A 13678-nucleotide genomic window follows, 5' to 3' on the forward strand; every position below is an offset into this window, starting at 1 on the left:
AATTAACCAAATATCACAAAGTTTATCTTGATATTTGTATTATAATCAATTAACCACACTTCCAAGTTAATGTAGGGCATGTTAAGAGGTAAGCCAGACCATGACACTTGATAATATGAATGAAAAATTAGTTAGTTATGTTAAATCATAAATAAAAGATAATTATTTTATTAATTAATCATAATCATAATCATAAACCTACAAGAGGACTAAACTTAGTGTCTTAAAATAATCCAACAATTAACAATTGTGAAACCGTGAATTGTAATGCAACCGATAAAATGAGCAAGTGCAAAATTTTTAACTTCTTCTTCATCCAGTTACTGGGTCGATTCATCATGGCGCGTCGGTAGATCATGTTCAAGTTTCCGACTCTCTCATGGATCTACATCCATTTCACCGATATTTGGTCAATGGAAATTTGCCATAAATGTTTTGATTGTGACTCGTTTTTGGATCATTGATGGTATCGACCCACACCATCGACAACGCTACTTCCTCCTCGGTCGTCCATAGTTCGCATGAACCGTTGCGCAAGTCCGCTCTTGTTCATGGGATTGTTTGGATTCATGGTTAGAAGTGCGTTTTTTAAATTAAAGAGAAAGATTGTAGGAAATGGTGTGAATTGTTTTTAATTAGTATTTATACTACAATTCTAGAAAAAAATGTTCTATCTTTTATTTTAATTTAAATACAGCAATCGTTATATACCCACCCGTTGGCAAACTGTCAATTTCTTCTTCCCATTTCCGAGCTCTAGTACTCACCACCTCAACTCGCTCCTCCTACTCGCATGACCCAGGGCGGTGTGCTAGAGCATACTCGCCTACTTGGAAGGGGTCCAAGTAGAACGCCTCACCCATCTTTAGATCTAAGTTTTAAATGTTGCAAATTCGAGTGGCGTTTTTTTATTTTTTATTATTTTTTTTAACAAGTATGTGTTCTAACACTAACTATTTTGACAAACTACATTGACTAATTATGTTTAATTTACTCAAATGGTAAGAAACACATACAACTAATACGAGATTAGTTAAAGTAGGCGTCGGTCAAACCTAACATCCACCTCACTTTATGTTTGTCGGTCAAACCTAAAGTAGCTTTGCAGCCAAAGTATTTTAGCTTTTTCCAAAAAGGTGTTTTGTGTCCTTTGACAAACAAGCTCCTACGTTGTCTGGTCTCACAAACATGGATGACCAAAAAATTTAATAGAAAAAAACAACCAATTTATGTTTTATGTTTGAATTGTTTTATAAACAGACTGTATTAAAGTAAATAATACTTCTTTATTTTTTTATATATTGTTTTTTTTCTTTCTTATACTCGCATTCACCCACAAACATGTATTAGGCGCATGAATGATTTAGGCGCTTTCTTATCATTCTTTAAACTATTTTCTAAATTTTGACGGAGATTACAATGTGAGTGCTCTTATGAGCTTCTATTCTACAATGCGGCCATGCTTTCACATATTATGCCTAAATTGCATTCATACATCACATATCATTCTCATTGAACACAAGTCATAATCATGGGCCATTAGATCATAAATTCAAGTATACTTTTCATGGATGCAAGGGGTTTTAAGTTCTTTCAAATGCGTAAACAACAGCCGTTTGACATCTATACGGCCCATTTAACAAGCACACAATCCATTCAGCATATTATGAGTGTTTTGGACACACAATCATCTTAACGTTTTCAAGTTTCAACTATACTCGAGCATAATTTCATAGGATGACCCTAAACAATAAATGTAGTTATAGAAAGCAAATGATTACCAAGACCAGGGCTCAAAATTACCACTTTCATTCAAAAATTACCACTCACTCAAAATGATTACCACTCACTCAAAATGATTACCACTCACTCAAAATTACCACTCACTCAAAATGATTACCACTCACTCAAAATTACCATTTCATAACCTCCTGTCACCCTCGTATCATACCGAAAGGCCAGGGCTCCTCCTGGACACTAATTATAGCTTCTTCCTGCTTAAAGCCAGCCAGCCAGCCAGCCAACAACGCTAGATTGTAGTGGTCAGTCTTTACAATCACATGTTTTCGGTTGTTGCTCCTCAATCAATGACTGGACTCGCTGCACATGCTTTCAAACCTCAGTATGTAACACAAGACAAAAATGACTTACAATCACATAAACTCGCACTTGCTAACCTTAAGAGAATTCCCAACTTCCTCTAGCTTTTGTAGTATTGCTAGCTCACCAACATTAGACGTCTGCCAGTTACCAACAATCACGCACACAGTCACTAGTAAATGGTTCGTAAATAGTTCATGAACAGAAGGTTAAATTAGACTGACCGGCGACTGCAAACTTCTAGAAGAGCCAACATCTCCCAAGGCTTGACTTCTCATGTTTGAAAGGCGCCTCAAAACAACCTGAAGCACAAATTGCATATTTATACTCTCAACCCTAAATAATAATAGGGCTGCGAATGAGCCGAGCCGCTCGCGAGCTACTCGAGCTCAGATCGATAAAAAGCTCTATGCGAGCCAAGCTTTTTCGAGCTCGAATCGAGCCTGAGTCCAAGCTCGAGTCTTGTATGGGAAACTTGTTTTTTTCAAGCTAGAACCGAACCCGAGCATCAAATAATGCTCGTTTGGTTATTGAGCCTTGTATGGGAAGCTCGCTTAGGCTCGTCGGGCCCTAACAAGTCTTGTATATTTTTAAGTTTTACCTCTTTTGGACTTCTATATATTAATTTTACACTGCATTATCGAGCCCGAGCCGAGCTTTGGCTCGTTTAAGGTACTACACAAGCTCGAGCTGAGCTTCAGCTTGTTTAAGGTTTTTCTCCAAATATATAAAAATAAGGGCTTGAAAAAACAACTCACAAGCCGAGCCCAAGCTTGAAAAAACAACTCGCAAGCCGAGCCCATGCTTGAAAAAACAACTCACAAGCCGGGCTCAAACTTAAGAAAAAGAGTCGAAACAAGTCGGGCTCGAGCTCTCGTAAATCAAAACGAGTCGGGCTCAGTTTAGCTCGTTTACACCCCTACATAATAACAATCGCCATTCATGATAATAGCATACCTTTCTGAATGCTTGAGGATTCGAAATGCCTTCAATTTGAACATCATCACTTGGAGGCCTTCTGACACCAACATTCTCAATTCTAATGGAAGACACGCCATAACAAGACTGCAGATACCCTACACCATCAAGCCAAGAGCCTTCAAATATACCCGACATGTTATTACCAACACACACATACACATGTTATTCCATACCTTGTTCAATGACAACATCAGCAACACAAGCCAACAACACATGTTTCTCCTTCTCCAACACTCCAAAACACGGAAACAAAACAGGCTTAGTCACCTGTCACAAACAAATATAAACTTCAATAAACAAGTAACCAACTGCAACAATAAGACAGGCTAATTAATTAATTACTTTGTGGTGTATTGGTTTTTATTAATCCCAGCTATTATCTTTTGGTTGTTGCCGGTCCCAACTAACGAATTGACTAGTAACGATCCCACCTTTTATCATATTTGTCCCAACGGTCCACGACTAACAGAATGCTAACATTGTTAGTTGCAGGTTGCCAGAAAAACGTTTTTGGCGTGAAAACTCACATTTTTTGCTGGGAAACTCAACCTGAACACCACCACCAACACCACTTGAGTAGGGGTACAAACGAGCCGAGCCCGAGCTCGACTAGGCTCGAGCTCCGCTCGTTTAACATATACAGAGCTCGAGCTTGAGCTTGTCTCCTTTTGATCTCTATTTTTAAAGTTCGAGCTCGGGCTTGGCTCATTTACTATTTTTAAAGTAATTTTTATATATTTATAATTATATATATATATATATATATATATATATTTATTTATATATTTATTTGTTTTCATTTCTAATTTATATATAACGTAATATACATTATCTAGTTATTATTCATAACATTATATTCATATATTAACTAATAACTATTGCATATATAGTTATATATGTATGCATATATACAATTAAAATTATATGTATGACAGGCTCGAGCTTGATTAGTGAAGCTCAAGCTCGGAGTCGGGCTCGTTTATTAAACGAGCTTATTTTTAAACGGCCTTAGCGTTCTGTTAGTCGCGGTTGGAAACAAATATAATAAAGGTGGGATCGCCAACAAAAACTAATAGTCGAGATTAGTAAAAACCAATACGCCTTACTTTGTAGACAATGGCATTGGGGGTGATATAAAGCTTCCTCGACCGAATCGTTCGGCGCAGTATGTATCGCCGAACGGGTAGATACAATAACATAACCAACCCGAAGCCCCAAGCCAACATCAACAACAACGAGTAAAGGATCCACTCGGTGGTCTTAAGCTTTATGAAATCGTCCTCCGCTTCTTGGAAGCTGGCAGAATATAATAACATCTCATCTTCATCTTCTAGAAGGCCTTCCTCTAACCGATCAATCTCACCTCCCATTAATAATAAATTGAAACCCTAACTTTGCAATCATCAATAATAACAAATCGTTGTAAAAAGCAGTAATTTTGAATACAAGAAAAGAAATGATATGTATAGCTTACCGATGATTTTGATGGATCAAGTTTTGAGATGAGATTATCGTAAAATTACAAAGTTATGGGATACATGATTGTTTTAACATATATTCTTCAATTATCTTCTCAAAAAGTATATAACTAAACAAAATCAGGAGGGTGTTAGATACACTAAACAAAATTCGGTTCCACAACCGGTAAAGTCGCTTCTCGTTAATCGGTTCTATGTTAGAACCGATTCGATTGTTTATTATCAAACGAGTTATGCAAACTTTGCAAATTGCAAACAAGTTTATATAATCATATGTCTTCCATGACGGTAAAATTAATTTAGATTACAACTTGAGCATCCGTTATATATATATATATATATATATATATGTATTTTATTAAAATCTAATTGTTGAAGTTAAATAAATTATTAGTGGCGATAGATTAAAGAAAGACCATATCATTTTATATTATATTAACTTGAAAGCTTTAATTAAAACTGATATTGGCTGCTATGTATCGAATGCAAAGAAAGAAAAATTGAATTAGAGAATAATTGAATGGATGCTGGCTAATAAGTTACCCTATAAAAAATAAGGATTGATAAATTTATTTAAAACGTTTTTAGTATTCTAGTTCTTCGGTTCCACATCTAGAACCGTTGGTTTTACCCATAACCGAACCGGGAACCGTTTAATGCAGATACTGATAACCAAGAATTGTTGGTAAATAAATTTTATAAAATGAGGGGTGTTATTGGTACTCTTTTAAATAAATAAACAAAAGTAAGTTCCCAAAGGGTTTTAACATTTATGAAACAAACTATAAACCCTAGCAGAAGTTATTAATTAACAATGGCGGAATTGAAGCCGATGAAGAAGAAGAAGAGTGACGTGGCACAAAAGGAGATATTTGCTTCATGTGATTTCGCTAGTCTCGGCCTTCACTCCGCCTTATGCGACCAACTCCGAGGTATGTATGACCACATATCGTAATTAGGTTTTATGATTTCAATAACCAAATTGATTAGGATTAGAGTCCGTACACCTTGAGTTTGTAATATGTTACTCTCTGATTGAAGTCCAGTTCAATTTGTAAATCCAATTCGTGTTGTATTGATGTTAGTCTGTGCATATGATACCTAATTGAACTCAAGTACCATTTCAAACAATTTAGAAATTGTTCGTAGAACTCGCTAGGCGCTAATCGGACACTGATTAATTGGAATTATATTATATATACATATATGCGTATGTAGAGTGTATAGATATATACATATAAAAATTCACACAAATATATAAAGTTCAAAAAAGAAAAGGAAGGTTTGAATTGGGGCGACTAGGACTGACTACCAGTAACGCGCCGATTAGCGATTAATTCTGATTTTTACAACACTGAATAAAGATCCAATTCATGTTGTGTTGCTGTTATTTAGTGCATATGATACCTGATTGAGCTCAAGTACGATTTCAAACAATGAATACAGTGTTGTCGAACTCGCTAGGAGCTAGTCGACCGGTAGGGTATCGACAACAATTCATCGGATTTGAATTTTTATATGTAATTTTTCAAAATTATATATATATATATATGTGTGTGTGTGTGTGTGTGTAGAGTATATGCATATATAATTTGAAAACTTACATATAAAAATTCATATAAATACTTCAAAGTTCAAAAAAACAAAAATAAAAAGGAAGGTTCGAATTGGGCCGACTTGGACTGACTACCGATTAGGTGAAAATTAGTTAGTAACTCACTGATTAGCGATTAATCGATCAGGATTTTTACAACACTGAATAAAAATAGCAAATTTTGAAAGATGAATGATACTCTTTATTGCATCTCTGATGTGATTTGAATGTGCTGGCAGAGAGAATGGGATTTGAAGCTCCAACGTTAGTTCAAGCACAAGCGATTCCAGTTATTCTTTCAGGAAAACATGTGTAATATTTTGTTCCCAATTTGTTTCTGTTTTATGCCACTTATTTGTTGCTATTTTTCTGATTTATTGAATGTTTTTTGTCTGAACCATAGGCTTGTTAATGCGGCTACAGGCACTGGTAAAACTGTAACGTACCTCGCTCCTATCATTCATCAGTTGCAGAAGTATGATAAAAAAATTCAGCGGTGTGATGGTACTTTTGGTATGTGTAAATATTGTCATTATTTTATTGAATAGAAACCTAGAAGTTTATGTGTTAAGAAGTGCTAACTTTATTTTAACTTGATAACAGCGCTGGTTCTTGTACCAACGCATGAGCTATGCATGCAGGTATATGAAAACTTGCAGAAGTTATTGCACCGTTTTCATTGGATTGTTCCCGGTTATATTATGGGTGGGGAAAACAGGTCAAAAGAGAAAGCCAGGCTGCGAAAAGGTACACCATCTTTATCAATTTATCACAATAGGCTCCATTCATCAACATATGTTTTATTTTAAAGGCGAGAAAAGATTGCTTTTGACAGCAACTCATTTGTATGCATTGACCATTTGTGTTTAGGAATATCTATACTTGTTGCAACCCCAGGACGCTTATTGGATCATTTAAAGCACACATCGTCATTTGTTCATAAGAATTTGCGCTGGATAGTATTTGATGAGGCAGACAGGTTTTGTTTGCAATCTCCAACAGAAAATATGCGCTTTTTCATTTCTGCATTTTTCATAAATGATCTATTTGTTCTACAACAGGATTCTGGAACTGGGATTTGGTAAAGAAATAGAAGAGATACTTGATATTTTGGGTTCAAGACCGCACATGTCTGAAAGCAAAGATGATGAATTTGTGAGGCAAAATTTGCTCTTGTCAGCCACCTTAAATGAGAAAGTCAATCATCTTGCAAATATTAGTTTGGACAATCCAGTTATGATTGGTCTTGATGATACAAAGATAAAACCTTCCAATAAGCAAGTTACATTGTTAGATAATGCAATTGAAACATTACAAAATTCTGGAAAAGCATTGACAAATGAGGAATATAAACTTCCAGCTCAACTGAGCCAAAGATATGTTAAAGGTAAAAAAGGAGACATAAGTTTCATGTTTTATTGTTTTTCAACTATAGTGTGTTTTTTTTTTGTATTTTTCTCATGGTGTATACTATACTTCAGTGCCGTGTGGTTCTCGCCTTGTGGTGCTTCTTTCTGTTCTAAAGAGTCTGTTCACTGGAGAACCGTCCCAAAAGGTAAAGTCATTTTTTAAATTTTATTTTATTAATTATGTTTGCTACCTTCTTAAAATATCAACCTTTTAGTCCATATTTTTAACAAGCCTTACTGAAATAATGTTTATGGATGTGGCCCATGGGCTTGTATTTTTGAATATATATGTTTAGTTATCCAGTTACACGCCTTTTTATTTGTCCCTTTTTTGGTAATGTTTTCAGAAAAGGCTAATGTCTTTTCAATCCACTATCCTTTTGCTATTGATGTAAAAGAAATTCTTTTATTCACATTATTCCAGTAACACGGGTGGACTTCTAAGACTGTATTTTTTTTCTGGAACTTTAACAAATGATACAATAAGTATGTTAGATTTCTAAGCAAATGAGCAGTGACTATAGATCTGGTAAATGACTATGATGATTTGGATTTGAGGCTAAGTGATAAATTGATATACAATGCTGTTTGTTTTGGTTTCAGATTGTGGTATTCTTCTCAACGTGTGATGCTGTAGATTTTCATCATGCACTCATAAGTAAATTTCATGGATTATCAAATTTTCAATCAGATACAGAAACAAGGGAACTATTTGTAAAATGCAACATTTTGAAGTTACACGGAAACATGAAGCACGAGGACCGCGTTAAAACTTTCAATGCTATTAAAACTGACAAATCAGCTCTTTTATTATCCACCGATGTTTCTGCTAGAGGCTTAGATTTTCCAAAAGTTAGATGCATTATACAGTATGATTCCCCTGGGGAGGCAACTGAATATGTTCACAGGTATAGTCATGCATTTGTGTTTGGGATTTGCAGTTATCTCAATTATCATATTTTGTTAAACTGACAGTTATTAGTTGTGGAGATTTGCAGAGTTGGAAGAACTGCTCGTTTGGGTGAAAAGGGGGATTCTTTGTTATTTCTGCAACCAATTGAAGGTGATTATTTAGAAGAACTGAAGAAACATGGTGTAGTTTTAACAGAGTACCCACTTGTCAAACTTTTAGATGGTTTCCCGTTAAAACGCAACCGTTTCAAAAAGTTTGTTACAGTAGAAATGCATCCGTGGGTACTTGATCTGCAGAAGTCCCTTGAATCCTTCATATTAAGTGAGGTATGTAATTTTTATAATATTTGATTCATGCCATTTTGTGAGTTAAGTTAAGTAAGCGAAGAAAGTATGCGAACAGGTAAAAGTAAAGAAGTTAGCAGAGAATGCGTTTTGCTCATGGGTGAGGGCATACAGCGCGCACCGTGGGGAGCTGAAGAGTATATTCATGGTGAAAAAGCTTCACTTGGGACACGTGGCTAAAAGTTTTGCACTAAAGGAGCAGCCGTCACTGGTGGGGAGATCGGTCCAGAAGAAGCATACGGAAAAGAGGAAAAGAACACACAAAGTGAAGGAAGGTTTGAAAAAGAAGAGAAAGATGGTAAACTATGAGGAGGAATGATACTATGATGTATATTTTTGTTTTTTGAATAAATAAAATAAAAATATATATATAAAAATGGTTGAGAAATGTTATGACAGGGAGAATGAGTTGGCAAGAAAAAAGACATGTTAAGTGAAAGATGATTGATGGTGAGGTGCAAATTGCAAGCAAGGAGAAGTGTGGAGTAGATGATTATTATTTATTACATTACCTGATTAATATGATAGAGATGATGGATGTCAAACATATTATTATTTAATTGTAGCAACTTTATGTCACGGTCCAGTCTTGGCTGGCTGCTATCCTGTGCGTGAATGATTTGCTGATGATGATGATCCTGAGGCCTAATGTGGCCCTTGATGGCCCGGTACACTGCTGTCGCTTTAATTGTTTAGCTGGTTGGTTATTAGGCTGAGGGGTGTGGGGCTTTAACGGGGGCGCTAGAGCACCACACCCCCGGGGCGCGAGAGGGGCGCGAGAGGGGCGCGAGCACGAAAAACAAAGCAGGCGCAAGCCCCTTAGCGGCTGAGGATGGGCGTAAAGATGCATGGGAATGTGTGATCTAGCCGTTGGACATTTAAAATGAGCCGTTGGGCTCTTATTTAATAAAAAAAAAAAGTTTTTTCTTCCTATATATAACCCATTTCACATAAAACAATTACCACAACTTCAAAAAAAAACCCAAAATCAACCCATCTTTCAAACTTTTTTTTAAAAACATGGCTGGAAATTGGTACCCAAATATATTTATAAAACCCAAACTTTTTTTTTAATAATTTATGAGTTTTTTTAATAATACGTTTTTTGAATATATTTATAAAAAAATAAAAAAAAAATCCGCTGGAGCCCCTGCTGGAGCCCCTCCACACCAGGGCCAGGGGCTCCAACGGGGGCTCCAACACCCCCTTATCCAGTTTCTCTCTCTGCCACACGTCATAATATTATTGGCTGGAGCCCCCACTCGCGCCCTCATTAGAGCCCCCCACACCCCTCAGCCTTACCATACAGATCTATGGATTTCGCTACATGTTTCTATGCATTCTGAGTTTCAAGTGTGTCGGTCTGTGGTTCCGTACGAACGGATTGTCAACTGGTGGGGATGTCATATTTATTTGCTTAATAATTGAGTTTTGTTTTTATTTTAGTGTTTATTGTTTGTGGAAAGGAAGGAGAAGACGTGTGGTGGACCAGAATACAGATGGATTGTATTATCAACACAACTTATGTCATTCAAAAAAAATAAAATAAAAAAACAAATAAATACAACTTATGTTAGCAATGCCCTTTGCATAGGTATATATATTATGGTATTGATGTTGATCATCATCATTATTCATTATGTCAATGATTTCTTTAATTTGGTCCTTTTTTTAATTATGTTTGCTTTCTGCTCATAATTAACCAAATGAAACAAATATACCTGTATTACAGAGTTAAGTGCCAATTTAGTATATGAGGTTTGTCCAACTATGCAACTTTAGTATCATTTTTGAATTTATTGCAAAGAACTATCTCACTTTTTTAAAACTTGCAATTTTAGTACTTTTTATCTAACCCTGTTTATTTTGTCCGTTAAGTCAGTGGCAAATTAGTAATTTTAATTAGTTTATTTGTTTTCTCTTTTAGCTTAGTGTCATTTTTATATCTGTGGTTTGTTCAATTACGCAACTTTAGTACCTTTTTTTGAATTTATTGCAACTAGATACTTTGATTAGTTTTGGATAGACATGCAAACCAAAAAAGACATTATATATTACAATTATATATCATCTCTAACCCTAAATGAATCCCCCCCCCCCTTCCGCACTCATTGATCCTTCAAACCCCAACCATTGTTCATCTTCAAGGTCAATGAATTACGATATATTGTTTTGTCCATGTGATTCGTCAACCGTCATTCATCTACAAGTTCAATTGATGTTATACTAAGAGGTTCGAAGTTGTTTTTTACAAATAAATACATCAATTGACAAACCAAGAGAGACATTGCATGTTACATATTAAAAAAAAATCAATGCGCATAAAGAAAATGCAAGAAAAATGACTAAGATGAACTCGAATCTTGAGCTACTAGAAACAAATTGGCAATCAAGAACAAAAGGGTAAAAATATATTATACATTTCATGGTTCTTTTTCATCTTATCATGTATTTAATTATCTTTTAATTGTAATATGTAACATGTAATGTCTCTTTTGGTTTGTCTGTCTATTTAAAACTCATTAAAGTATCTAGTTGCAATAAATTCAAAAAAAGGTACTAAAGTTGCGTAATTGAACAAACCATAGATATGAAAATGACACTTAGCTAAAAGAGAAAACAAATAAAATAATCGAAATTACTAATTTGCCACTGACTTAACAGACAAAATAAACGGGGTTAGATAAAAAGTACTAAAATTGCAAGTTTTAGAAAAATGAGGTAGTCATTTGCAATAAATTCAAAAATGATACTAAAGTTGCGTTATTGAACAAACCACAGGTACTAAATTAGCACTTAACTTGTGTATTATATTTAAGTGTCATCAAATCCAAACAGATTGGCTTTATCTATCATCTTTTACATCTAAAACTCAAATTCTACTCATAAATGAATATCCCTTTGTTGTATTAATAATAGACTTGTCAGTTGTCACTCTGCTTTATCTTTTACATCTAAGATCAAATTTTATATTAAAAGAAATGCTAAAAGAAGGGTAAGCTATGATGCAAGTACACTTTATAATATTTGGGTTGCGGCTCATTCAATTCAAGATATAATATTGGCAAAGTGATGGAGGAGATCAGAATGGTGAGTTTCTTATGAATAAAATCAAGATTAAAATACAAGATTTTAGATCGTACGAATTGGTGTAATTGTTTGGACGGGTAGCGGCTTGCTAGTCGCTTGTTTTTAATAATACCCGTCTTTTAAAAAAATATTTTATGGACATTTAATTTTATGAGATTTGATCTCACCATTTGAAAAGATAAAGCTTTGGAAAAGAATACAAAAATTAATATATATGTATGTATAATTCATTTCAGAACTTTCAAATGGGTTTAACAGCCAATTATTTTAGTTATCTATTTTATATATTCAATAATTTACATATTGCGGTTGCAGTAATCATGTTAGTAAGTTATATGATACTATAATATAATAGTAATGGTATTAATAATAATAATAATAGAAAAAAAGTGTTGGGTTATGAAAAGCATCTTTTATACATGAAGAGGGGAATAATAATTGAAATTATGATATTAATTATGATGATAAGGATTGCACTTGCTCCACTGGTCCTACGCTAAAGATTTGCTTAAAACTAGTTAGATATGATGATCTGAAGTTTGGATATTTTGGTGGGCATCACTTAGATATACAAAATCAAAATAAATATACATACAGAGAGTTAACACATAGTTAGTGATTTGTTTCAAACAAGTGAATTAGTGATGATTTAACAAGAACTTCTATAGCAAAACTCCTAGAATCTCCATGCAAAACATATTATATTTTATTTAGATTCATATATGCTTATATTGTATTTTATAAGTTATTTATGATATCATTTGGTTTTTAATTTAGAAAGGCTGGTTTGCCCAATAAGACAGTCTAATACACATAGGGTAGTGCATTCAAATGATTCGAATTGTATGCTTTAGTTAGCAAGTTAAAAGCTTATAAATTCTTTATTAAAACGTAATCAACTAAAAAACTATCTAGCCCTAACTTATACAAAACAAACAAAAAGATAAACTACTAAACAAGATAAACACAAAATAATAAAAGAATGGATTAAAATAAGAGATAAGAGTAGATATCTCTTACTCCGGCTTCCATCTCCATCTTGATCCTTCTGTCGGCCCACATCGTTACTATCATTTTCCTTTGAAGTTCCGCTTACATTGCTACTCCCTGAGCCCAATCTGGCTATTAATTAACCCAATACCCGGTTTAAAGACCCACTATACAGTAAAATCAAATGAAAGTCCATGAATGCTCCTGCATTACTGTTAGCAAAGGTGTACAAAAAACCGGTTTAGGCCCACCAACCACCCCACTTATAACCTAACCACTTCACCAAGAAATTAGTTTGGACCCGACATGAACCAACAGTTCATATCCTCGTTCACTCAAAGAGGTCCGAATCTGTTGAACACACTTGCCTCGAAATGGGTTCCCAACATGATTCGGTTTGGCCTAAACGGGTTTTGACCAACCTGAACCTGTTACTAACCCGAAGCAATTTGGGTTTCTAAACTGACTTGTTCAGGTTGGCCTAGTTTGGGCCCGCCGTTTCCACTTATAACTTAACTCACTTTATCAAGAAACTATTTTTACCCAAACCAGTTTGGACTTGACCCAACCTAACCCACCAGTTTGTGAAACAGCTTGTAGCCTCATTCACTCAAAGCGGTCCGAATTTGTTGAACACTCTTGCCTTCCCAACCGGATTCAGTTTGGCCTAAACGGGTTTTGACTAAACATTGTACATGTATAATGGTGGATTTCTTAGAGAAAATAATAATAATAATAATTGGATCATGTCACACCACCAAAAGAACACTACTAACTTG

The 13678-nt window shown here is 34.7% G+C and overlaps 2 protein-coding genes across 2 annotated transcripts; one reads left to right on the forward strand and one right to left on the reverse strand.

Annotated features, from left to right (window-relative positions):
* Positions 1-1985: 1985 nt before the first annotated feature.
* On the reverse strand, positions 1986-4406 carry LOC143632559 (uncharacterized). Its single transcript, XM_077101048.1, has 6 exons — positions 4188-4406; positions 3255-3348; positions 3058-3176; positions 2325-2402; positions 2178-2240; positions 1986-2100 (listed from the first exon to the last, which is right to left on the reverse strand). Exons 1-6 carry the CDS (start codon positions 4395-4397, stop codon positions 2044-2046), a joined length of 621 nt encoding a protein of 206 aa, XP_076957163.1. The 5' UTR covers positions 4398-4406; the 3' UTR covers positions 1986-2043.
* Positions 4407-5373: 967 nt separating this feature from the next.
* LOC143632538 (DEAD-box ATP-dependent RNA helicase 17-like) lies at positions 5374-9138 on the forward strand. The gene is made up of 10 exons (XM_077101031.1): positions 5374-5491; positions 6393-6465; positions 6557-6666; positions 6757-6900; positions 7024-7132; positions 7215-7540; positions 7635-7708; positions 8166-8470; positions 8561-8801; positions 8878-9138. Exons 1-10 carry the CDS (start codon positions 5374-5376, stop codon positions 9136-9138), a joined length of 1761 nt encoding a protein of 586 aa, XP_076957146.1.
* Positions 9139-13678: the final 4540 nt, after the last annotated feature.

This window comes from Bidens hawaiensis, unplaced genomic scaffold, assembly GCF_021521415.1.
Source record: "Bidens hawaiensis isolate Kalapana, Puna unplaced genomic scaffold, B.hawaiensis_p1.1 tig00006397_1, whole genome shotgun sequence".
Classification (NCBI taxonomy): domain Eukaryota; kingdom Viridiplantae; phylum Streptophyta; class Magnoliopsida; order Asterales; family Asteraceae; genus Bidens; species Bidens hawaiensis.

What these genes read in the sequence shown, in the direction of transcription:
- LOC143632538 (XM_077101031.1), top strand. Translation starts at nt 5,374, where the DNA reads ATGGCGGAATTGAAGCCGATGAAGAAGAAGAAGAGTGACGTGGCACAA. An exon ending in GCGGTGTGATGGTACTTTTG is followed by an intron (nt 6,667 to 6,756) that starts GTATGTGTAAAT and finishes ACTTGATAACAG; the next exon opens with CGCTGGTTCTTGTACCAACG. An exon ending in GTATTTGATGAGGCAGACAG is followed by an intron (nt 7,133 to 7,214) that starts GTTTTGTTTGCA and finishes GTTCTACAACAG; the next exon opens with GATTCTGGAACTGGGATTTG.
- LOC143632559 (XM_077101048.1), bottom strand. Translation starts at nt 4,397, where the DNA reads ATGTTATTATATTCTGCCAGCTTCCAAGAAGCGGAGGACGATTTCATA. An exon ending in TGATGTTGTCATTGAACAAG is followed by an intron (nt 3,177 to 3,254) that starts GTATGGAATAAC and finishes TTGATGGTGTAG; the next exon opens with GGTATCTGCAGTCTTGTTAT. An exon ending in CTAGAAGTTTGCAGTCGCCG is followed by an intron (nt 2,241 to 2,324) that starts GTCAGTCTAATT and finishes GGTAACTGGCAG; the next exon opens with ACGTCTAATGTTGGTGAGCT.